The sequence below is a fragment of the Ursus americanus genome, chromosome 7, assembly GCF_024610735.1.
Source record: "Ursus americanus isolate L20-20 chromosome 7, mUrsAme1.1.p, whole genome shotgun sequence".
In the NCBI taxonomy this organism is placed as follows: domain Eukaryota; kingdom Metazoa; phylum Chordata; class Mammalia; order Carnivora; family Ursidae; genus Ursus; species Ursus americanus.
The window spans coordinates 51,622,239-51,647,468 of record NC_142133.1 but is presented as its reverse complement, the minus strand read 5'-3'; the positions used below and the strand labels follow the sequence as shown (position 1 = coordinate 51,647,468).

The 25,230-nt window shown below is 45.9% G+C and overlaps 1 protein-coding gene across 1 annotated transcript in view; it reads left to right on the top strand.

Moving 5' to 3' along the window:
* Positions 1-25,230, top strand: part of ACOXL (acyl-CoA oxidase like) — a 306,567-nt gene that overhangs the window by 19,054 nt on the left and 262,283 nt on the right. Inside the window, exons 3-8 of the mRNA XM_045808789.2 lie at positions 1,592-1,678; positions 2,009-2,107; positions 5,815-5,929; positions 6,730-6,816; positions 8,626-8,698; positions 12,272-12,404. Of these exons, the coding sequence (XP_045664745.2) occupies positions 1,592-1,678; positions 2,009-2,107; positions 5,815-5,929; positions 6,730-6,816; positions 8,626-8,698; positions 12,272-12,404 (594 nt within the window). The remainder of the gene's footprint in view (positions 1-1,591; positions 1,679-2,008; positions 2,108-5,814; positions 5,930-6,729; positions 6,817-8,625; positions 8,699-12,271; positions 12,405-25,230) is intronic.

Below are 25,230 nucleotides of genomic sequence, written 5' to 3'. Positions count from 1 at the left end.
GAAAACCCAAAATAAACCCACAAATATACAGTCAATTAATCTTTGACAAAGGAGGAATGAATATACAATGGGAAAAAGACAATCTCTTCAACAACTGGTGTTGGGAAAACTAGACAGCCACATGCAGAAGAATGAAACTGGACCACTTTCTTTCACCATACACAGAAACAAACTCAAAATGGATTAAAGAACATAAATGTGAGGCATGAAACCATAAAAATCCTAGAAGACAGCTCAGGCAATAATCTTTCTGACATTGTCTGTGGCAACATTTTTCTAGATATGTCTCCTGAGGCAAGGCACGTAAAAGCAAAAATAAATTATTGGGACTACATCAAAACAAAATGTTTCCGCACAGTGAAAGAAACTATCAACAAAACTAAAGTCAACCTACTGTATGGGAAATGTATTTGTAACTGACATATTCAATGAAGGATTAATATTCAAAATATATAAAGAACTAATACAACTCAATACCCAAAAAAACAAATAATCCAATTCAAAAATGGGCAGAAGACATGAACAGACATTTCTCCAAAGAAGATATACAGATGGCCAACAGACACATGAAAAGATGCTCAACGTCACTCATCATCAGGGAAATGCAAATCAAAACTACAATGAGATATCGCCTCACACCTGTTAGAATGGTAAAATACAAAACACAAGAAACAGGTGTTGGTGAGGATGTAGAGAAAAAGGAACTTTCTTGCACTGTCAGTGTGAATGCAAATTGGTGCAGCCACTGTGAAAAACGGTATGGAGGTTTCTCAAAAAGTTAAAAATAGAAACTACCCTACAATCCAATAATTGCAATACTAGGTATTTACCCCCAAAATACAAAAAACACTAATTCAAAGGTATACTTACACCTCTATGTTTATAGCGGCATTATCTACAATAGCCAAATTATGGAAGCAGCCCAAAGTGTTCATTGACAGATGAATGGATAAAGAAGATGTGGTATATATATATAATGGAATATTACTCAGCCATAAAAAGAATGAAATCTTGCATTTGCAACAACATAGATGGATCTAGAGAGTACAATGCTAAGTGAAATAAGTCAGACAGAGAAAGACAAATACCATATGATCTCACTCATATGTGGAATTTAAGAAACAAAACAAATGAGCAAAGGAAAAAAAAAAGAGAGAGACAAACCAAGAAACAGACTCTTAACTGTAGAGAACAAACTGATGGGTACCAGAGGAGAGGTGGGTGAGGAGGATAGGGGAAATAGGGGGTTGGGGATTAAGGTGTGCACTTATCATGAAGAAATACAATAAAATGAAAAACAGAAGGGTCATTTGGTGGGCTGAAATGGATAGGCCTGAGGATGGAGGACTGATGCCTTGTGGTGTTGGGGTGGCCTGTCCAAGAGAGACAACCATGAGCTATGCCTGAAGAAAGGAACTGGAGCATTCCAAGCAATGAAGGGGGAAGGGCATGGATGCTTTGCCACTTGTGGGGCTTATGTAAAGCTTGATAAGCTAAACAAATGCTCCTTGAATGGAGTTTGGCCAGGGTTTTAGCTGTCATTAAATTGTTGACTCTCGCTAACGGTGGTCTATGTTGTCCTTGCTTTCAGTGTGGAATAATTTACTGGCTGTTTGGTGGTGCAATCAGGAACCTTGGAAGCCCAGGACATGTAACTAAGTGGCTTCAGCCACTCCAGGTATGGCATGTACCTCAATAGATGTCTTCTTCTATGGAGAGCCTTAAAAATTCATTGTAGCTAGATGTGTGCATGTGTGCATGTTTGCAGAGAAAGAAAATAAACCGGAGAATTATTGTCCGCGAGAATCTTGTTCAGAATGAGAAGTTCAAGACTATTTTTTAAAAGGATTGTCATGTTGTTATCACATTAGCTGTTACCAGGCTGAACTCTTATAATTATCTCCAACTCACCTCTCCCTCTCTCACCCACATCCTTGATGATCAGAGGTCTGCAGTTAGAGCAAGCATCTGACTAGCTAATTCCCTTCTAATGTCTTGTAAACTCCAGGAGCAGAAATACACTGGGATGTTTGCAATGACTGAGAGGGGCCATGGGAGCAACGTGCGAGGGATCCAGACTGAGGCCACCTTTGACCTCTCTGCGCAGGTGAGGATGCTGCCTATTATTCTGCAGTTCAGGGCGGCAGGAAGACCTGTTCAGAACCAGACTGTCCTTCTTCCCGAGGCCAACCTCACGTCCTCTCTGTGTGCTCTCTGGCCTGAAGCGCTCAGATTTAGAACAAATGCCTAAGAGCTTCAGTGGAGGGGGACATATGCTCAGGCTTCATGTGTCTGATATCAGCCAACACTTTGACAGCACCTACCGTGTGCGGGCACTGTTTTACGCACTTTACATGCTCTTGTTAGTTGGATGCCTTGTGACAACTCTGTGAGAACAGTACCAGCACCATTTTGTCATCCTTCCCTACAGCAGTGGGTAAATGACTGGAAGAGATGCTTTTGTTTGCACTCCCCTTTGCACCATGGGGCAGGAGGGCACTGTGTGTGCTGGTGTTTCCTTACCGGAAACCAAGCCTTCATTACCGGCATGAGGCTGTGTTTTTAACTGTGATCTACACAAAAATTCACATGGCGACCCAAACAGAATTTCACAAAACAATCTTGCTTTCACTACCTTTCGTATAAGTGGTCAACTTCATTAGTTTCCCTTCCATTCTCATTAATACAAAAGAGTTCATCAAGACTCTCTAAACTGATCCCTCTCCACGAATGCGTCACACCCTGTAGGGCGAAAACCCTGCTCTAAAATCTAAGGAAGTCCCCATTTCTTTAGCTCCTACTCCCCCTGAATAAAGAAACTACTTACTTATTTCACTCTCCTTCGTAGTTTCTTGTTTGATACTGGGTTTTCCTAAGAAATACAAAGGAATACATAAAGTTTGAAGTTCTTTCTAGACATGAGTTTGGGTAAATACGGGTGTGCAAGCATGGGGCATGAGTGTAGGTGTGGTTACTCAGTCTATTCTCCATTTTTGCTAGATTGTCCTTTAGAATCTGAACTTTTTTTGCAGGTTTTCCCAACCCACAAATGCTAGTTAGAGGTGATCAGGGTTTAGAATGACAGATTCAAACGAGGGTTGTATTGGAGTATGTTCATCCTGTCCTCCTGCCTAGATGCTAGTTCTTTACAATAGTCAGTCATGTCCAAGGTCATAGCAAGAATAAGAGCTGACATGTATTGAATGTTCACTATGTTTCAGGCTCTGTATCAAACACCTTCAGTATACTTTACCATATTCCCTCGCAATAACCATCCCATAACATGATGGTAAGCCACTTCTGATAATTTAGCATGCGTGTGCTAGACTCTACATGTAACATTGTGTTAAATATCCTATAGTTTTCTAGAAAGGTATTATTGTCCCTATTCGATAGGTGGAGAAACTGAGGCTCACAGAGGTTAAGAAACTGACTATCAGTATGTAGTTAATGAGTGAGTCTGCTTCAAGTGGGACTGGCCCTAACAGCTTAGCTTTCCTGCCAGTGGTGGCGTGACAACCAAACATCTTTTGAATTTTTGGCTGGTCCATTTTTTCTTTCCCTAAACCACGGTACTGAGGTCACCTTGCTGTCATTAAAGGGGAAAAAAGAAACCCTACCCAGAATTCTTATTTACTTGTTTCTTCTTACAGTTATTTTTCCCCCACAAAAATCATTTCCCTAGGTGGGTCCCATTTTCCCCAAACAGCATAAATGATTTAGCTACCTGGCATGCTTCGGCAGCTGCCGCCGTCTGCAGGGGAGCCGCAAAGCTGAAATCATAATGCTGAGGACACCCTGGTGAACACTCTGCCTCCGGTGGGAGTGAGAGAGAGAATAAGCCCATCATAAACTCAGGCCGCTGAGAATTGACATAGCAGGGAATGAATTTCTCCTTCATTGCTTTCTGTGTTCCCCCCTTCATTTCCCTTTTAAAATGTGAGAGCATATCCAGTGAGCCCTCTCTCCCTCCAGGACTGTTTCAGTCTCTTATATTTTTTGGTTGTTCATGTCTGTGGGTTGGCTGTTTTATTTTTATTTTTGGACAGTGGCCTGGGTCGTGGTAGGGATAATTAAGAGGTAAGAGAGAATTTCAGGTTTACATTTTATGCTAAGTAGCAAAAATAAATGAGGCTACGAGATCTTTGGCCAGAGCCTTTTTTTTTTTTTTTTTTAAGCGCGTACAGTACTGACCATTTTGTTGGCCTGCAACAACTAATTTTGGTAGGAACCACCACACATGGTGTGCATTATTTAGATCCCGCTTCAGTGCCAGCATTTTGGCTTATGCAGACTTTCCCAAATTGACGTTTTCACCAGAAGTGACAAAGCTCCTTCCCAGAGCGTATCAGATATTTACAGGGATGGATGGCCTCCTGTCTCTTCCCCATCCCACCTGATCTTTGCTGCCAGGTCAGTGTTACTCTGCCACTTCCCTTCCTGGCCTCGAGGGGTAAGCGTCCCTTCCCCACACGGGGTTTTTGGGTGGCATTTTTGTTGTGGTTGTTACTGCACCCTAGTCTCAAATAATTCCTTTCTTCGCGAAATCCTGGCTGGCCTGATAAGACAAGGCCAGTCTCCAGAGACTTCTCTTAAAAAGATTCAGCTTGTCCATTTATGTTTCTGAAAAGCGCTTGCACATGTTAAAAGTTTCCTTGTGCAAACACACGTCAGAGAATGTTTTCTTAGGCTTCAAGAATGTATTTCTTGGCCAGCGGGGAAGTGTAGTCTATATACTTTAAAATCTGAACTCTGAGATAATCTTTACATGATCAATCGCTTGTTGGTTTAGTTCGGCCACCTCTTCGATATTGTCAGCTCCAATTAAACGTGTAGTTCTGCTCTGTAGCCATTTCCCCTGGATTCCCTGACCTGCCCAGGTACCCTATATTCAGAGCTGGCAGTTACTGTCAGTGCCTCCTTGACAAGAGGTTTCAGGGTAACCCGGGTGGGAAGCAGAATTAGAAGTGAAGGGGGGAGCATTTCCATTGTGATTCTGCACTGGCTCCCCGAGAGGAGGAGAAAGATGACCCAGGTTGTGCAGAGCCTGAAAAACCCTCCATCTTCTTCTGGAACAATGTTAATTTCAAACTGTTCAGAGCTGGAATCCTTGGTCATATGCTGGAGACAAACCGGGTGGCGTGTTCAAAGATTCTTTCCTTTATAGGATAGAGAATTATTTACAAATGCTTCAGTTTAAGGGCTTATGCATTGGGGGGGGGGGCTTTTAATTATTATATTCATCAATCAAGAAAACGGAGAAGCAGGATCTGAAACAATCATCCAAAAGCTCAAATGAGGTTTTTTTTTCCCTTTTATAAAAATCAGGATTGTGTGGGGTGAGGTTCTAAGCAATGGTGGGAATAGGTCATGGTTGCCTACTAATCTTGCTTACATTCCAGCATACAGTTTTGTCCTTCAGTTAGTTGCTATTTAAACAACAGAGCCGTATCGATGAGGTCGAGATTTCCAAGGCCTGGGCAAGAGCAGAGGGCACGAGGAACCAAGTGATTTCTCCAGAAGGGGCAATGCCCAGCAGACAAGACAAAACACACAGATGTAGACTCATCCAGCTAGGGCCCCCAGATCATTAGACATGCCATTCTTTCTCGTGAACCTTGCAGATGGGGTGTTTGGGAGAGCTGAGTATATATCACCAGGGCTTTGGGGGTTTTGCCTTCTCTCCTGCCGTGAAATTGCCCGAGTGCGTCCTGCTGGAGGGTGGGGATCTGTTTCACAATAATCATTGCACGGAGTCAAGGAGTTGAGATGAGCCATAGGAAAGGAAAACTCTGTCCCTCTTTCCCTGTGTAGGAGTTTGTGATCGACACGCCATGTGAAAATGCTGAGAAGATGTACATCGGAAATGCGATGTATGGGAATTACGCTGCGGTCTTCGCTCAGCTTATCATAAACGGAAGATCGCAAGGTCTGTGCTGGCACAGAAAGCTAGAGTAATCCTCTTCACTCTTACTAGTTTCCAGCAAGCACTTTACCTGGAAAGTGCACTTCACAGCACTGGTTTCATCTTTTATAAACTCAGGGCCAACTTTATTTCTTAAACACACACGATGACTGAATTTATTATTACATTTTGGCATTACAGTAGTCCTCCCTCCCCATCTTGGGTGCAGTTTTGCTTTCCACGATTTCAGTTACCTGCAGTCAGCTGCAGTCTTGAGGCAGATGACCTTCCTTCTGACGTATGGTCAGAGGGTCGGCAGTAGCGTCACTCTGCCACAGCGCCTACCTACATCCTTCCCGCACTTCGTCTCATCACGGAGGCATTTTATCATCTCACTGCATCACAAGAAGGGTGGGTGCAATGCAGTAAGATATTTTGAGAGAGAGAGAGAGCACAGTCACGTAACTCGTATTATAGTATATTGTTATAATTGTTCTATTTTATTATTAGCTATTGTTGTCAATCTCTTACTGTGCCCCTGATTTATAAACTAAACGTCGTGGTAGGTATGTAGGCATAGGAAAACGCATGGCATATATAGGGTTCGGTACTTTCTATGGTTTCAGGCCTTCACCCGGGTCTTGGAACATATCCCCTGTGGACAAGGGGGGCCTGGTGTATACACTGTTATTATGTGGTGCACACTCCTAGAACTGACTGAATTTCAGGATCAACACAATTGTAGACTGTTCCAGAAAATGAATAAAGCTTTAATGGTAGCTTTAGAAAAGAGAGTTTAGCAAATGTCTCTCTGCCGTCCTCAGGGCCCCACTGTTTCATCGTTCCCATCCGCGATGAAAATGGAAGCTTGTACCCGGGAGTGACAGCTATTGATATGATGTACAAGGAAGGTGAGTCCCCAGGTGACACCTCTTCTACCATCATTAGCACTTCCTGCCCGCTCCCTGCCCCACCCAAGGAGGGTCCACCCTAACTCACCAAAACAGTAAAGGCAGAGCAGACTCTTTGATTTTGAAGCCCGATAGGAGTCTCTGATGTCACAACTGTTGGGGGAATGGTGAAGGTGATCATTTATGAATACGCATCGGCCTCATTTTCTCCCAGCCTCTCGTATTTTCCAGTCACGAGGCAGCTTTGCCCTGAGTAATTTTGCCTCCTCTCCTCTTCTTGGACTCGTGGGCTCTCAGTGGGCAGGTTGAGGCTCTCTCTTTCCTGCCCCTGGGCCACAGCCTGGTGGTGGTGCCTAGCAGGCCCCTGAGGAATCCCGAGGCCTGACTCGGTGGACGAATTTGCTGTTGTACCCCAGGCTGAGCGGCTTAAACAACAGAAATGTATTGGCTCATAGTTCCGGAGGCTACAAGTCCAAGATCAAGGTGCTGGCGGGGTTGGTTCCTTCTGAGGGCTGTGAGGGAGAATCTGTGCCAGGCCTCTCTCCTTGGCTTGTAGATGGTGTCTTCATGCTTGCATGGCATTCTCCCTCCTTGTGTGCCTGTCTGTGTCCAAATTTCCCCTTTTTATAAGGACGCCAGTCCCTTGGATTAGGGCAATCCTAATGACCGCTTTTAACTCGATGATCTCTGTAAAGACCCTGTGCAAATCAGGTCACATTCATAAGTACTGGGGGTTAGAACTCGAACATGTGAATTTTTGGGGGGGAGAGAAGGGGGCGCAATTCAACCTATAACAATTGGTAAGAGCAGGCCATACCTGTGGGTCCCACCGGTTGTCCTCAGCCAAGGCCAAACCAAGCCAAAGAAACAGGTGGGAGGAGAAGGAAAAAAGAATACAAAGAGAAAAGGGGGAAGAAGACAATACTTCTTTGGTAGAGGGGATAGTCTCACCTCGGCCCTCAGTGTTTACTGACCACTGCCATGGCTGTGGGAATGGCCTGCAGGTGGGGTTGTGAGTGCTCTAACTGTAGCTCTCAGGGGTGACTGAGGCCCTTGCTGGTGCTGTCCCTGGAAAGCCCCTCTTGAGTCAAGTGCTGCCGAGAGCAGAGGGCCCAGCTCTTGTGAAGTGGTGCCAGACATTTAACACACTGGCAGAAAGTCTGCTTTGGTTTCCTTGTAAGTTCCTAAATGCAACTGTGTCCTTGTCAAGGGGCGATGTTCTAAATAAAGACGTTTAATACAGATTCTTTCCCCCTCAGATTAAATGTTCCTAAGTGTGATATAAACAAAAAGTAGACCCCAGACTCTGACAGGTATCATTAGGAAACAGGTCCAGTGGCTTTTAAGAGCCTTCCGGGGAGTCGGATCACCCCAACCACCCACGGCTGTCCTTGTGGCCATTTTCTCTTGTCCTTTTAGGCATTTGACTCCACAAACTTACCCCTTGTTCTGGGAAGGAAGCTCTGGGAGGGAGGAAAAATTTGACTTCTGTATTGCTGGGGGAGTAAGTGGCTTTCCTGCCTTCTCTGTGTTTGCCCTGGCATTCCTTCTGCTGCCTAGAGCTCCTCCTTCAAAAAGTCACAGCGTCCACATCCTCCACCTGAGCCCAGGAGCACAGAAGACACAGCTCTTCAAAAAAACAAACAGAGAGCGTCCCCACCCCCACCCCAACTAGAGAAGCATCAGCCACTCTGAGAGTAAAAGAAAGGGTTTGGGATTTTAGTGGAGACAGGCCTGGGAAGGAGCAGGAATAGTAGTTCTGATGCAAGCACGGATTTGCCCCCTACAGCTGTTTTCTGCTCTCTCTAGGTCTGCATGGTGTGGATAATGGGATTTTAATATTTCACAAGGTTCGGATACCAAGGGAGAACCTGCTGGATAAGTGAGTACTTTTCACTTTAACTCAGGTTGGCTGTACATATGATCTCATTGCTCTCTCAAGCTAGGCCTGGCGCCCGGGGCCTTTGCACGCCCAGGCTGTTGCCAGCCACCCCTAAAAGTTTATTGACCATCCTTCGGAAAATGTAGATGAGAAAACAGAAAAAAATTAAAATTATCCAGAATGCTGTTACCCAGACATCATGATTGTTATGCACACTATATAATTCCCTAGACTTTTTTTCCATGCTGGTATATCAACAGAGAGAGGTGTGTTTAATTTTTACCAAATGAGATCCACTTATAAATTCTATTTTTTATAACTTGTCATTTCTGTTTAACGTTATGTCAAATGTTTTTATACAACAGGAAATACATATATTCGTTATCATTTTCAATGTTGCCGTAATAGGCTTTTAAATAAATGATCTATAATTTATGTAATCTATCCTTATTGCTGGGCGATTTAGGTTGTTTCCTTAAGATGTTGTTGTTGTTGTTGCTATTACACACCAGGTAGTGTCATTGCCTTCTCTGCGGGTGGCAGGAGGTAAGGTACCACCTTTCAGCTTAAGAGGCCGTTGTAACCAGTGTTGCTTGGTGGATGGATAATGTCAGAGGTGCTCAGTGTTGGTTCCCAACATGCCACCGACATCAGGGTGGGTTAAACGATGAGGTGAAGCCTGCTTTTTCAGGTGCGTTTTAGCGGTGGAGCTCTAGGGGTTCACATTACACTTTGCAGAGGCCAAGAAACACCAATTACCGTACTTTTCTCAACAGCATTTCATGTGTCCAATAAAAATCCTGACTTAGAGGCATATAGGAATCTGTGAAAAAGCTAGCCATCGAGCTCTGCATAATCGGCTTTACTATAGATTTTCCTTTAACGCTTCACTGTTTTCTTTTTGCCTGCGAACTCTTGACAACAGATAAATGTCATAGATGCCAAAAGTTTAAGAAAAATTTGCGGGAAACAAACTTTAAAAGGACCAACTTCTCTTAACCACGCCCCCGGGAATTGGTAGGAAATAAAATGGAAATGATGAAAGTATCTTTGCAGTTATCCTGGTGTGTGGGGAAGCCCTCACGAGCCGCCAGAGCCCATGGCAGCAGGTCTGAGCACCACCAGCCTCCCCAGAGGTGCCTGCATATTTTCCGGTCAGCAGCAGCACTCGCCTCTGGGAAACGGGGAAGAGGGACGGAAAGCCACAGATGTGGAGCTCCCCATGTGTCCTCCACCCTCATGAGATCTCAGTGGCCTGGCCAGTCTGCCAGAAGCTGGATCTCTTGGCTCAGCATTCATCCAATGCACTAGAGATGCGAAAGTTAGACCCAGCCAGAAAGAAAAGTGATAGTGAGCTACATGGTCTTTAGAAGATATATGAGACCATAGAGATTTTTTTTTTTTTGATAAGCAGGATTTGATTTTAAGCTGTTCTATTCGCATTAAAGCTGCCCCCCATATACCAGACAACAGCAATAGAAACACAGACATTTTGGAAGAGGAGCCCCATCTTGGGGTGTTGATAAAAAATGTATCAGTAAATAGATGTTCAGATTCATTGCGATTCCTGTCAAAATCCCAGTTGCCTTTTTTTTTTGTAGAATTGAGAAACGGATCCTAAAATTTATATGGCAAAACAAGAGCGTCAGAATAGCCAAAATAATCTTGCTAAAGAAGAACAAATTAGGAGACTCACACTTTTGATCTGAAAATTTACTACAAATCGACAGTAATTGGGATGGTGTGGTATTATAGTGGACCCCCTGAAAGCAGGTGGGAAGCAAAAAAGGAGAAAAAAAAGGAAAAAACCCACTGTGGTATTGGCATAAGGATAGGTAGGTGGTGAAATAGAATAGAGAATCTAGAAATAAATTCTTACATTTTTGGAAAATTAATGTTCAACAAGGATAATAAAACAATTCAATGGGGAAAGAATAGTCTTCAGCAAATGGTGCTGGGACAACTGGACATCCACATGCAAAAGCATGAAATTGGACTCTTATCTTATCCCGTATACAAAAATTAACTCAAAATGGATCACAGATAATAGATGTAAGGGCCAAAACTGTAAAGCTATTAGAAGAAAGCATAGGTGTGAATCTTTGTGACCTTGATTTAAGCACCAAAAGCACGAGCAACCAAAGAAAAAAAGAGATAAGTTGGACTTCATCAAAATGAAAAAAACTTTTGCACCTCAGACGGCACTATGAAGGAAGTGAAAAGACAATGCACAGAATGAAAGAAAATATTTGGAAATCATATATATTGTAATATATATGATACATATATATGTCATCTTTACCATTTGCTATATATACATACATACATATATATATATTTTAGTATTCAAAATATAAAAGGAACTATTACAGCTCAACAATTGAAAGACAAATGACTGAGGGCAAAAATCTGAATAGACATTTCTTTGCAGAAGATATTCAAATGGCTAGTGAGCACATGAAAAGATGCTCAACGTCATTGTCATTAGGGAAATGCCAACCAAAACCACAATGAGATACCACTTCTCACCTGCTCAGATGGCTATAATAAAAAAGACAGGCCTTAATAACAGTTGGCAAGGATGTGGAGAAATTGAAACCCTCATACGTTGTTGGTGGGGATGAAAATGGTGTTGCTGATTTGGAAAAGAGTTTGGCACTTCTTCAAAAGTTTAAATTTTTCATATGAGCCAGCAGCAATTCTGCTCCTAGGTATGTGTGAAAACATTGTTCACAAGAGAATTGAAAACACGTCCACACCAAAACGTGTATACAATTGTTTGTAGTGTAATTATTCGTAGTAGCCATAAAAGGAGGAACAAGCTAAGTATCCATCAGCTGATGAAAGGGTAAACAAAAGATGATGTATCAGTGCAGCGGATTATCACTGGGCCATAAAAAGGAACGAAATACTGACACGCGCTACAACATGCATGAACCTTGAGAACAATGAACTGAGTGAAAGAAGGCACACACAAAAGCCACATATTGTCCAATTCCACTGATGGGAAACATCCAGAATAGACAAATCCATAGAGATAGAAAGTAGATTAATGGTTGCCAGGGCCTGGAGTGTGATGAGTATGGGGAGTGACTGCTAATAGTATGAGGTTTCTTCTTGGGGTGATGAAATGTTTTGGAAATGGTCAGTGGTAATGGTTGTACAAGTTTGTGAATGAACTAAAAACCACTGAATTGCATACTTTCAAAGGGGGGGATTTTATGGCGTGTGAATTATACATCAACAGTAACAGAGTGGATTGTTGTGTGGTCTTCACATTCAGGCTCCAATGTTGGTTTAATGATGGTGGTCCTCATACTTCTTTTTGCCAGGGGCCCCTGCCGAGCCACAGGTTGGTGGTGGTACGAAACCTGCTTTTACTTTCCATGAGTCAAGCCTTGGTCAGAATCTCCAGGGGAGACCCTTCCCCCGCCCCCAACTCTGATGTCTCGTGAGGGTAGTTCCTGGATCTAGAAACCCTGTGTATGCTTATGGTATCATTTCTAGTGGTGTCATGTTCTTCTTTTTTGTTAACCCTACCCCTCTTTTCCACTTGCCTCTTCCCTGTCGTAGGTTTGGTTCTGTGGCTCCAGATGGGCAGTACCATTCCCCTATTAAGAACAAGAGTGCAAGATTCAATGCGATGCTGGCAGCGCTGACCCCTTCGAGATTAGCTGTGACTTTCCAAGCTATGGGTGCCATGAAGGTAGTTGACTCTGATTTTAATTTACATCATGGTTTATTCTCTGCATGTTCCGTGGGTGGGTACAATTTCAGGAGCCAAGCTTCCTGAGCTGCAGTTGGTATAATGTGGCTAGGGTTAATGGTTAGATACTAACAAGTGCCAGTTGGCCACACACAGAGAACATTTCTGCACCCTTCTTATCATGGGATCAGCAGATTATGGTGCGTACATAGGCGTTGTGGTAAAAGAGCCACGAAAGATGACCTTGGGGTTATGGGTCATTCAGAACAAATGCATCTGCTGGAAAAGCAGCTAACAGCTGACATGTGAGTGAAGGCCAGCATGTCTCAGCTGAGTTCACTGGGGAGCTGTGATGGTCACGTGGCTGTTTGGAGCGTGGCATTCAGCATCACAAGTTGGAGTCCATGAAGTCAGACCTCCAGAAGGCATCTCTACCTCCCCTTGTCCCACACCTTCCCAAATACCGATTCGTAAAGAGCAGCCAGGAGAGGAAAGTTCCGGAAGGGCCTTCTCTTCCTCCTCTTCCCTCTCTTCCTCCTCCTCCTCAAGGCTCAGCATTGTCTGTTCTCTGGGCTTTTTCCATCTCTTTGCACGAGGGAAAAACCTGCTTTAAGCTCCACTGAGCTTGGTGAAGCTGGAAGAAAAATTAAGAAACCCATGAATATACATTGTGGCTTGAATCCAACTTTTCCATCAAGAAGGAATAAATTTCATTCACCTGACTCCAGGCCTGACATCAGCACACGGTCGTCTGACGAGCAGGAAAATTCTTCTTTACTCTTTTCCACTGGGTTGGTCCTGCTTCCCAGGAAGCCTGCCTGACAGGAGCTGTCCTGTGTTTTGTGTTTCCCGCCAGCTGGTACAATTGTGGTGCTGTAAATACTCACGCTCAGTACTAAGCCAATGACCTCATACCCGTGGGCACTGCTCCCTGCACTTGTGTTCCCGTGGTTCTTAAGGGGTGTTGAGTTCTGAAGTCCCGCATCAGGAGCAGCTCAGCTGGTTGGTCCCCTTAGCTGAATCGTCTGACAAATGAATGAGGCCCCAAGGAAGTCTTGTGATGAAGGCACAGAGGTGAGGCCAAGGCTCTCCCACAGCGTCAGAGTGCTAAGGAAGACTTCTTCTTCAAGTCTGTAATAGAAATCATTTCAGCCATTTCGGGACTCCAGAAAGAGGCAAAAGGGGAGAAGTCAGTGAGCTGAGAATTACATTGTAGAGAAGCTGGGACAAAAATCAGACCCAGGATTATCTGGTACCTCGATGGCAGTCTCTGCACAATAGCCCCTCTGCTGGCAGTGGCCTTGGGGTCCCTCTGGAGAGAGTGCTCTGGGAACACGAAAGCACCTGCTGGCTGCTGGCCTACACAGGCGGTGTAGAAGGCCTGTGCTTTATGTTTCCGAGTGGGTAATGGCGTGTGAAGGACGCCCACGTGGCCAGCAGCCTCATCAGCTCACCCAAGCTAGTGGCAGAATCCTGAGGCTTAGGCACTGGGTAGCAGAGGCAGGGAAGTAGCAGGGCCTTCTGGAAAAGACATGATTTTCAGTATCACCAGATCTGGAGCAGGGAGGGTATGGGAGAGGAGACCGTGGCTGATTTTGAAAAGCTCCTCATTCTCTGTTCTACCAAATATTGGCAACATAGAGGCCTTATCTTGATCATAGAACAGGGAACCAAGGGCTTAAATCTCAGCTGGGACATGACCGACAGTGGGGTCATGGGTGAACCAGGAGGCCTCTTTAAGCCTCGGCTTCTTCACCTGTAAAATGGACCTTGCGATAATGGTGAGGCAGGAGTGAGTGGAGGTGTATGCGGCACTGGCACAGAGCAAATGTCCAGTAGCTCAGAGCTGTTACTGATGGGATGCCTGTTGCCACTGCTGCTGTCACTGGGAAGATAGACGTTAGCTGTAAGTCAGGAATAAATGGGCTTTTATTGAAACACATGCCATCCTGGCCTCCCGGTAACAAGGCAGTCTGAAAGGGTGTGCAGAAGTGTGCAGTTTCCTTTAGATTCCTTTGTATCTGAAGCAAAACAGAGTGGCCATGAGTCAGCACCTACCCTGCCTAGGAGGCAGATTTGCCCGGTGATGGGGAGACCCCCCCCCCGGAGCCTTCGAGCCCCGGGCACTACGTGGTGCGGGCACCGCCGATGTGGTTGGCCCTGATGGACAGCGACCCTGGCCACTGTGATCTCATCGCGAGCGTCTCGGGCGAGGATGATCTCACCAGTCCTCTTGGCAGCTCCTCCTCTCCTATGGCTCAAACACATGACAGATGTTTTCTCGGCTGAAACCTAAGACGGTCCTGCTTATTCTGTTCTCGCTGATGAGTGGAAAAATGGATCCTTTTCTCCTACGTGCATTCCTTATGTATTAGAAAACTGTCACCACGGCTCCCTATGGTGACATTTGCTCAAGGCTGAGCATGCCCGGGCCTTTTAAACTTTGCCCAGATGTCTTATTTTTCATGGTTATCTCTCATTTCCATAGTTTCTCAGTACTTTCAGATTTTCTCTTAAAGGCTTGCCTTAATAGCCTGCCTCCAACTTATGTCCAAAGTGCGGTGCCAGATTAAATGATTAGCGGGAACAAAAGGGAAAGGAAACCAAGACATTTGGCCTGGGTGGGAGGTGGGGGCTTGGGAGAGCTCTGCCGCCAAAGTGGAGAGGCTGGGAAGGCTTTCCAGAAGGAAGAAGGAAGCTGGAGAAAGTCACCATGAGTTTGGGGGCGGAAGTAGAGGGAGTGTGAAATGTGAAGGAGGTCTAGTTCATCGTTTTGGGTTGATTTTGCATGGAAGTAAATATTTCAGCATAAGACAAGCTGGTTCCCCACTCTTAAAAGAGTCTCCCTAGTCTTTTAAAGTAGGTGCTACACAGTGGCGGGGGTCCTCCCCCAGAGTTCTGAGCAATTCCAGGTGGGGCCGGGGCGGTGAGTCTGCATTTCTGGCAAGTTTCCCGGTAATGCTGATGTTACTGGTTGGGCACCACATTTGGAGAACCCCTGTGCAGAGCAGATAGATACAGTCATAGATATCCTGGCCCCACCCCAGCTACCTTTACCCGTCCTGCCCCCCCGCCCCCCCGCCCGCAGTGCTCCAAGATCATGGCCCAAGTTCTCTTCCCCTCTCCAGCACCTTGCATGACCTCTCACCCGGCCTCCTGTTCACATGTGCTGTGCTGCCTAGCGTGCCCACCCCCACTTTTCACATGGTTAGTGTTCACGTACATGTCAGTGCTCAGGCGAGTGTCCCTCCTTCAGAAAGGTCACAGCCTACGTGTGGTCCCTCTGTCATGTTTTCAAGGCCCTGTACTTCCCCTTGCAGCATTTATTATGGTTTTGACCAGCTAATGGTGTGATAGGCCGTTTCTGTGTTCTTGCTAGCCTCAAAGCTCCACTAGCCAGGGCCCTGCTGGCTGCATTCACTGCTAGGCCTTCAGCTTCCCACGTGGCATGGCACGAAGTAGGAGCACAGCAAATAGGAGTTGGCAGAATGAATGAAGAATGAATCCGGGGCGTCTGGGTGGCTCAGTTGATTAAGTGGCTGCCTTTGGCTCAGGTCATGATCTCAGGGTCCTGGGATCGAGCCCCCTGTTGGGCTCCCTGCTCAGCGGGGAGTCTTCGTCTCCCTCTGTCCTTCCCCCTGCTCGTTCTCTCTCTCTCAAATAAATAAATAAAATCATTAAAAAAAAAAGAATGAATCAGAATTTACAAGTTAAACACCTGGCATAGTTCTTAGCAGGACTAAGTGTTCAATACATATTTATCTTGTGTCCCACACCCCAACCCCTCAGCTCATTCCAGGGTGTCAGGAAAGAAGGATGTTGCTAACTCTTCCTTCTGACTCTACACATGATATGTACTTTACAGATATTAACTTATTTCTCCTCATAACAGCTCTGAGGAACTTCCATTGGTATGTGGGGAAACTGAGGCTTGAGGAGGTTAAAGAAATTAGTACAAGGTGGGCACCGAATATGTACAGGTTGACTCTGCTGGTCCTTGTTAAGGGAGATGGCCCCATATTTGGAAGGATGGTCATAGCATGTTGTGTAGGTAAGATTGACATGTAGACATTATTGAAAGATACAGTTGGATTCAGTGGGAACAGGGGCAGGCCAACGCAGAACATGAATACTAAGAAGCTGGAGGTGCTCGGACATGTTCATGAGCTGCTGAATTAGCTGAGTTTCATCTTTGGGTCGTAGAAGATCATGAGCTGGCCTGTGAATTGTTGGGTTAGGAGGACCCTCACCAAGCCCTTAACCAGGACTGCATCTGGTGGGAGCCACGCTCCTTCTCCTCACCTTATCCTAGTGCCACTGCTGAGGCAGGCAAAGGGAAGATGCCCCATGTAAAGTTGTTCGGGTGAGATGTGTGGGACTGACATGCATGGAAACAGCTGGAATGTTGTGCTTACTGTAGACCACAGCAAGGCCATTAACAGCATGAATTCTGGAATCGGCTTCTTGGATTTGCTGCCTTCCTCTATACGACCTCAGCAAGTTACTGAGCCTCTCCACATCTCTAAATATAATGACAGCACTCCCTCGTAGAGATGTTGTAAGGCCTAGGTGGGTCAGTACCTGGAAGAGCTTCTCCAGTGTCTGCATACATGGAGGCTGGTAGTATTATTATAAGGGATGTAGGAGCTTATATAATCAAGTTCAGGACTATCGATCATGAAAATGACATCTGAGGCTGTGAGGATACCAAACTAGGTTGATAACATATGCTCAGCCCTCTGTGGCAGTCGTGCTGGAGCTGACAGCGGGAACTTATGAGGCTGAGCCTGGATGTGGCTGAAAGATGTCTGTGGTCACGGTTGGCTGTGGATATGGGATGAGGAGCAGTGAGGTCTGTGCCATCTGGCTGACTTCCTGGGGTTCAATAAAGGACACATGGTGTTGAGAGAAGAGAGGAGGGAGTGAATGACCATCTTTGAGCCATAAAAGGTTGTGGTATGTATGATGGTGGATAGCTTTTCCCGTTTCCTGGGGCTGAAGGGAGAGCAAAGGGAAGAAATTGGTTTCACATGGGACGCTCGGGACTTGTGATGGGAACATGACCTTTTCTGACAGTCATCCTTGTTGGACATGAAGAAAGGGCCTGAGGAAGGTGGTAGAGTCCACTTTTTCAAGAGTCTCTTTCCCCTATTGATGGGACTTTGGGGATATTGTGGCCTTGAATAACCTTTTCAAGACCTTCTGACTGTACGGTTTCATGGAGAATTAGAACAACAAAGAAGAGGAGGTAAGGGGTATCCGAGTCTTCCAAGTCAAAGATGGCTCTTCAAACCACAGGGGGACGTGATGGTGCAAAGTAACTTGGGCCTCTGCTGTGTTGGGTGAATACAGAGCAGGGCTGGCTGTGTGTTCCTGCTCTCCGGTCTTCCCTGGGGCTTCCCCTTCGCCCAGGCTTTGACATATCTCCAGAGATGTCCCAGACGTGTGTTCTCACTCTGGTGTCTGACTCCTGCATTTGGCCCTGCAATGTCAGGCCCGTGTACTTTATTCACCGGCTGGGACTGGAGCTGGGCAGCTGGTGTCGGAGTGTGACAGTCTGCCTGCCCTGATAACCATGAACCAGTTCCCTTAAATTAATAACCTCAATTCCTGTAGCTACCACTATAAAACTATCAAGGTTTTATCTGTTTAATTCTTACTAGGAGGTCACCTATTTAAGTTTTCTTTTGGAATCATTTTATGTTTATCTCCCTTCTTGTCACTTAGTTTGATCTTGTTTTTATCATTATTAATAGAACATTTAGTGGGCAGAGATCATGCCTTTTTATTTAGTCTCAGTGTAGGGTCTAGTAGAACACTAAATGTGATGAAGTCTTTCTACTCTTCCTTCCCTTCTCTTTCCCTTTCCCTTCCCTCCCCTCCCTTCCTTCCCCTCCCCTCCCTTCCTTCCCCTCCCCTCCCTTCTCCTCTCCTGTCCTCTCCTCTCCTCTCCTCTCCTTTCCTCTCCTTTCCTTTCCCTCCCTTCTCTTCCCTTTCCTTCCTTCCTTCCTTCCTTCCTTCCTTCCTTCCTTCCTTCCTTCCTTCCTTCCTTCCCTCCTGCCAGCCAGCCACCATCTTCCTATCAGTCTACACACTCATATACCCACCTGTCCATTCATCAGTCTATGTATCTACCCATCCCCTTCCTCCCTGTCATCCATCCATTTATCCACCAATCCACTCACCTATCCATTCACCCATCCATTCACCCACCCACCCATCCCACTACAAAGACTCTGAACACAAAGGTGGTCTATTCATGTACAATTTAGTATTCACTGGGGAGCTATGTAATATTCTAAAGAAAAGCAGTCACCTTTCTGATGGACACCATATTTTAGAAAAGCTCCCCAGGCAAGAGTGTATAAGGAGAGGTCAGAGGCATATTCCATCTTCCAGAGCCTGGCCCTCAGCCAGCATTAAGGACTGAATAAGAAGCATCTCTATAGGACCTTGTATGCATGAGGGCTTGGCGTGGGGATTAACTAAATGGTATCAGATAGAAATGGAAGCACTCTGACAATGAGCACAGTGAGACCTCTGCCCTGTCAAATAGTGTGGTGTGATGGAGGGCAGAGCGAGCTAGAATATGGGGTCCCTAGAGCAATGTCTTGAAAATGTATGGTCCACACAAGTGTATGTATCATTGAAATTGATGAGGCAAAGTTGATTGATGTTTATTTTGTTGACACTTTTGTAATGTGGCCAGTCACCCGTTACCACAGGGAGTTGGACAGTTGAAGACAGGCTTGTCCTGTGTCAGTCGTATGCTTGTTTTTTTAGATACGTCGTGCATACTTTGAGGAAGGTTCACGTTGCTCATCTTGTTCTACTCAGGTTCACACTATTCTTACTTTCGCAGCCTCACAAGGCACACACAGTGTAAGGAGCAGAGGGCTTGCTCAGATGCTGGGGCGGTCCCGTGGGATAAAGGGTTTGGTCTGGATGATGCTCAGAGGGGCCCTCTGTGAAGTATGTACTCTCTCGTTTTCTGGTGTAGAAACTTCCCAAGGTTGACCACCAGAGGGTAGCAAATACCAATAATGACTTGCAGATTATTTTTTCCTTTCTATTTATTTGGGGTTGTATGTAAGAAAAGCCTGGAATTTTGTTATTCTCATCAGTTTAGCATCTTGTCAGCTACGAGTGTTGGTTGTTACAAAATGGTCAGTAGAAGGAGAGTGGGGGGAGCATCAGCTGAGTAATTAATTGTCTGGCCCAAGACCAAGACTGTACGTAGGATGCAGTTATGGGGATGACTCTTCAGGATACAATTTGGCTCATAAACGTCTTAAAAAAATAAGTTTGCAGCATTTTGAGTGGGTGTGAAAATAGTTAATTTTTTTTTTTGGTGATGTTTCCATGGCAGTTTACATTTTTAACAACTGAAATTTAAACATTTTTTTTTAAAAGGTACATCTGCTGCCTTTTTCCTCAAAGAGAAAGGGCTAAAGAACCAGTACAACTGTAGATAAGTAGCACACGACATGAACTTTCGAAATGGTTATTTTAGAGAATTGCCATTTTCAATTTACTTCAATTCTGTGAACCCATGTGGAATGAGTCACTGTGGGCAGTGAGCAGAGATAACCTGGAAGAGGTGTGCGCCTTCCAGGAGCTCACGGCGTAGCCAGGTAACTGAGAAACCATAGCGCTGTGAGGGGCTCCACCGTGACGCGGCCTCCGGGGATCACGCTGGCAGGAAGGGGAAGGTGGTGGTGGTGGTATTGAGGATAATGCTTCATAAAGAGAGTCCGGAGAGTTTTGTGGTTGGAAGAGACCTCAGAGATTAGAGTCCAGTACATATGTTTTATGCAGACATTTCTAAACGAGGCTCTGAGTCTCTCAGGCACAAAGACCTAGAAGTTGACCTCCAGCCCTTCCATCCTCAGCAAAGTCTCCAGGTCACATCTGCAGATGGACAAGCCAAGAGCACATGGCGGTGTACAGAGGTTTCTGTGCTGGAGGAGAGGAAAGTCTTGGGCTTCCCTCCCCCTTTGATGTGGCTCAGGAATGTGAGATGTTTGTGACTATGATAACGTTTCAAGGAACAGAGCTCCCTTGAACTAAGTCATCAGAGGCTGAGCAAGCCTTGTAGGAAACCCCAGTCTCCTCAAACCCTGCGGTGTGGCCATGGCAGCCGTGAGAGCGGTGGTGATGCTGTTGCCAGTGTAGACGGCTTCCAAGTTGCTCTGAGCCTGGGTCCTGCTGAGAAGGTGGTCAGCTTCTAGCGGCCTGCTCACCCAGGACGTGGAGAGATGGTGCCCAGGCTGCGCTGTGAGGAGCTTCATCTGCCCTGTTGGCCGCCTCTGGGGAGCACCATTTGCAGCACCCGAAAGGTCAAGTATGGTTGATTAATGGCTGGCTTGCTGTCCTTAGGAGCTTTTCCACCTGAAACGTGATATTCTATGCACAAGTGCTTGTACCGGTCGCTGTACCTTTTCCTCACTCCACATTTCCTGGACTCCATTCTTCTTCCTCTGCCATGCATCCATCTGTTGGTAGTTTCTCAGAGAAAGGTGACAGTAGTTCAGGCCATCACCAAATAATAGCTCCTTGTCCTGGGTGCTTCCCTGAGCATTTTACAGATCATCACTCCTTTAGTCATCGCAGGGACTCAGTGAGATGGGTGCTGTCATGATCCCCATTTTCCAGATGAGAAAACTGAGATAGAGAAAAATGTAAGATTGCCCCGAGGTCCCCAGGCCTCACCATGTGGCGGCCTGGTGCTGGGCTCCTGCCTTACCCACACTGGGATGGCTTTCGTAATCCTCAAGCAAGGAGTTCTGTGAGTCTATCACAGAGCCTGCTCACTGGCATTCCTGGACCACTTTGACACACGGTTGTATTTGCTCTGGTTAACCAAACCAAACCAAAAATTAAAAAGAATTTTTTGTCTACATTTAAAAATGTGGCGATTCCACTCAAACTGGGATTTGGCAGATGCCAATTGGTTAGCGGCTGGGCCAGAATCCCGGCTTCCCTCTCCACTGTAGCCTGGGACCAGATTTGTCTTTTAGCGGCACCACAGACACTGCATGATTGCCGCGTGTCACCGTGGTCCTGAGCATCCATGTGCGGGGAGCCTGAGGGGCCAGGGGGAGACAGGCGGGGCCAGCCTTTACATAGAATGTCCTTTTACGGGAAAAGGTCCGTTTATAATGAACATTTGTTGCGTGCGTACAACTCTGAGCTCAGTCCGATGGGATGATTTTTGAATACTTCTGCTTACTCGCATCAGGTTTGCCGGGGAAGGGTTGTATATTCCCCTGTATGAGACTTCCGGGTTAGCTCTGGAAGCGGTTTGGCTTAGGTATGTGGAAATTTCTCAGTAATGTGTCTAGATCTGGTCTTTAGTTTTACCCTGCATGGCACTTGGTAGGCTTTTTCGATTCAAAACCTCTTTTCTTTCTCCGGAACTTTCTTCTACTAGTTCTCTGGTAATTCTCTCTCCCCCCCCCCCCCATTTTTCTCTGTTTTCTCAGAACTCGAATTGTTTGAAGGTTGGAGTTTTTGTCTTGATTGCCTCTCTCTTACTTTTCCCCTCAGAGTTCTCAATAGGATTTGCTTTATGTTCTGGAATTTTCCTTATTACACATTTTTATTTGTACAGTTACTTTTAATTTTCAAGAGCTCTTTCTCTTACTATTCCTTTTCTATAGGGATATGTTTTTGTGTTTTAGATGCAGTTGCTTCTGTAACCTAGATCAACTGGAGATTTTTTTCAGAGTTCTATTCTCTAGATTATCTTTTTTCCCCCATAGGGTCAGTTGGGGTCAATTAGAGAAAGAGAGGGTTGGGGGACAGAGAGATTGGAAACCATCAATTACAATCAATGTGAGGTTAGTGCTATAATGGACTTATTAGCAGGACCAGGCCAAGGGCCACCAGGATTAGCTTTAGCCATTCAGAGGAGAGTTCCCCCAATGACTTTTCACTGACTTTTGAAGGATAAGTAGAATTTGCTTGGGAAACAAAGAGGGGGAGGAACATCCCAGGCAGAGGGGAGGCCACGCATGAAGACATGGAGGGTGTGTAAATCAATGAAGCCCATGGTGGATGAACAGAAGGCTTACTGTGGCCAGAGCTTCCATGGCCTGCTTGAGAAGTTGTGGCAGTTATCTATCACACTGACCAAGCTGGCAGGTGAGTGCGGGCCATGATGGAAAAGGACTCAGGAGCCACAGAGAACCTGTGAAGGAAGGTTTACAAGCAGGATAAGGACGTGACTGGAATTGTGTTTTAGATAGAGTGTCATGGCAGATGGGTGGAAGATAGAGCGGGTGAAGCGCTGCCAATTGGGACTATGGTAATGGTCCAAGTAAGACATGATGTGTGAAAGGAGTGGGGAAAGAATATGGTGTAAATGCAAGGGACAGAATGGAGAGGATGTTGGGGTTGGTTGGATGTGAGAGACCAAGATGACAGCAGGTCTAGCTTTGGTGACTGTGACCTTGAACTCATTCAGGAAGTTTAGAAAATGTTGCTTCCTATGCTTTCACCAGTACAAATTTTCCTTTAAATATACAACTGGTTTGACTCTACTCCTAACTTACACTACCGCAGGGACTGTGGGGTGACCTCCCTCATGGGAGAGCTGGAGATCAAGACCCTGGGGCTTTTGGAAACCTGCTCTCCCGCTTCCCCCTTCTTCAAGGAGCAGGTGTTGAGGGCTAGCCCCAGGAAAGGCTCCTTCTCATGGAAGGCCTCCCTGTCCAGCACTGCCAGGGCTGCATGGGCGAGTTTGCCGAAGGCTGGACTGTGGTCTTAGCAAGACCTTCCACCACTTCCCTCAGCCACTTCCTCTAGCCTGGCTTGAATCAATAAGAAAGGTGACATTTTGGCCTGTGTCTACTGCTCCTTGGCTTATTTCTCAATTTGTATAAAAGCCAGATGGGGGTGCCTTTTAGACCCCAATGTAGGGACCATAAAAGGAGTGAATGTTCATATTTAAAATGTAAGTGCCTGATGAGAAGCACAGTGCCCTGCTCCCATGAGGGTATGTGGCCTTCACTACATTTATTACACAGTTTATGGGCGGGGAAGGGGGGTCCTGCCTACATTGTAGGGAATCCCCTCTGGATCAGACTTGACCAGAGTTTGGAGAGGTTGTGGCTGGAGCACAAGGAGGTAAACTGAGAGATGGGCCCTCCCTGCCTGCAAGGTTGGCCCTGGGCGGAGTGCCTGAGGGCTTCTGTGGAGTCTGAGTTGGAAGACTCAGAAGCAAGTAGGTCTTGCCTGGGGTGCCTGCCCTGTGAGGCCAGTCATTGGGAATGTTAGCTTCAAGTGAGCAGAATCTGTGTCTTTTTGGTCACTATTGTCCCCTTTGGACTTAGTAAATGAATGGGTAGATGAATAGATGGATGGCTATAGTGGTGAAAGGAAGGCTTCTTTGGTGGAGAATAAGTCAGTCCACATCACAGCTCCGTGGAGATCAGATGTATGTCATTTGGTGGCATTTTAAATGAATTAAGGACAGTGAACCCTGATCTGAATTTTTAAACAATTAAAAGCAAGCGCTCTCCATTTCTGCTGTGTATATCCAGACCTTCATTTTATAACTCTGGAGCTTGCCCCCTTTAGGCTATTTTCAGTCCATGCAGGGGTCTGTACAGGCAGAGACTATTTTGTTTTTTATTTCCTGCAGAGCTCACTTGCTCCCTGGCTCACCCTTGCAGATTGCTCATGGGTGAGCCTCATGGGTCTGACGACATTGTCAGTGTGACTAGAGAGCTATTCTGGGCAGATGACACACAGGTCTGGGGATGGTCTCTCATTCTCTAGAGATGGCCGTGTAACAGGATTAAAGCTTCAGTGAGCAGCGCCGGGCCCAGTCTGTGGAGGCGCTGGGTGAAGGGGGATTCTTTCTGGGCAACAGAAATGATCTCATGCTCAGCAATAGAGATCCGATTGCCGTTCCTCCAACAGGCCACACCTTGTCACTTCTGGGCTCTGCCCATGACCTCTCTCTTTTCTTTCCCATCCACCCGTTCTGTCTGAGGGTAGCTGTTCTTTCCTTAGGAAGCTTCCCCACTCTTGCGGCTGCCCTTCCTGCATGGAGCTCTCATGGCACCCCGCTGGTCCGGCCCTACGTGTTAACTGTTGTCTGCTTCTCGGTCCGACTGTTAGACTGGCAACTAGCAGAGGACAGGGGCGTCACACAGCACAAGGTGCAGAGGACGCCCTCAGTAATATCTGTGAACTCATTCAGCCCCAGGGACTCCCCAGCCCATTACCAGCATTTTTGTTCAAAGGAAGTCCAGGAGAAGGGAAAGGCAGCTGCCATGTGCTGACTGCTCATGGATGGGCCAGACATGCGATGCTCTATGGCATTTGCTCCCCCAGGGCTCACAACAGCTCTACCATGATCCCCATTTTACAGATGAGAAGACAGAGGCTCCGTGAGGTAAGGTAGCCTGGCAAGGGCAAACCGCTCTTGTGGGGACAATGCAGTGTTTTGCCTACCTCGCCCCAGAATGACTTGAGGGTCCCCTCTGAATAACTCTTGTCAAAGACCCCTTTTTCATCTTTTTCTTTTTCACTGAAGCATAGTTGATACACATTGTTATATTAGTTTCAGGTGTACAACAGAGTGGTTTGGTATTTATACACATTACTCAATGCTCATCACGGCAAGTGTGGCTATTATCTGTCACTACACAGTTACTACAGTATCATTGACTATATTCCCTATGCTGTACTTTTCATCCCCGAGACTTATTTATTTTATAACTGGAAGTTTGTACCTCTTAATCCCTTTCACCTATTTCACCCATCCCCCCTGCACTCCTCCCCTCTGGCGACCACCAGTTCATTCTCTGTATTT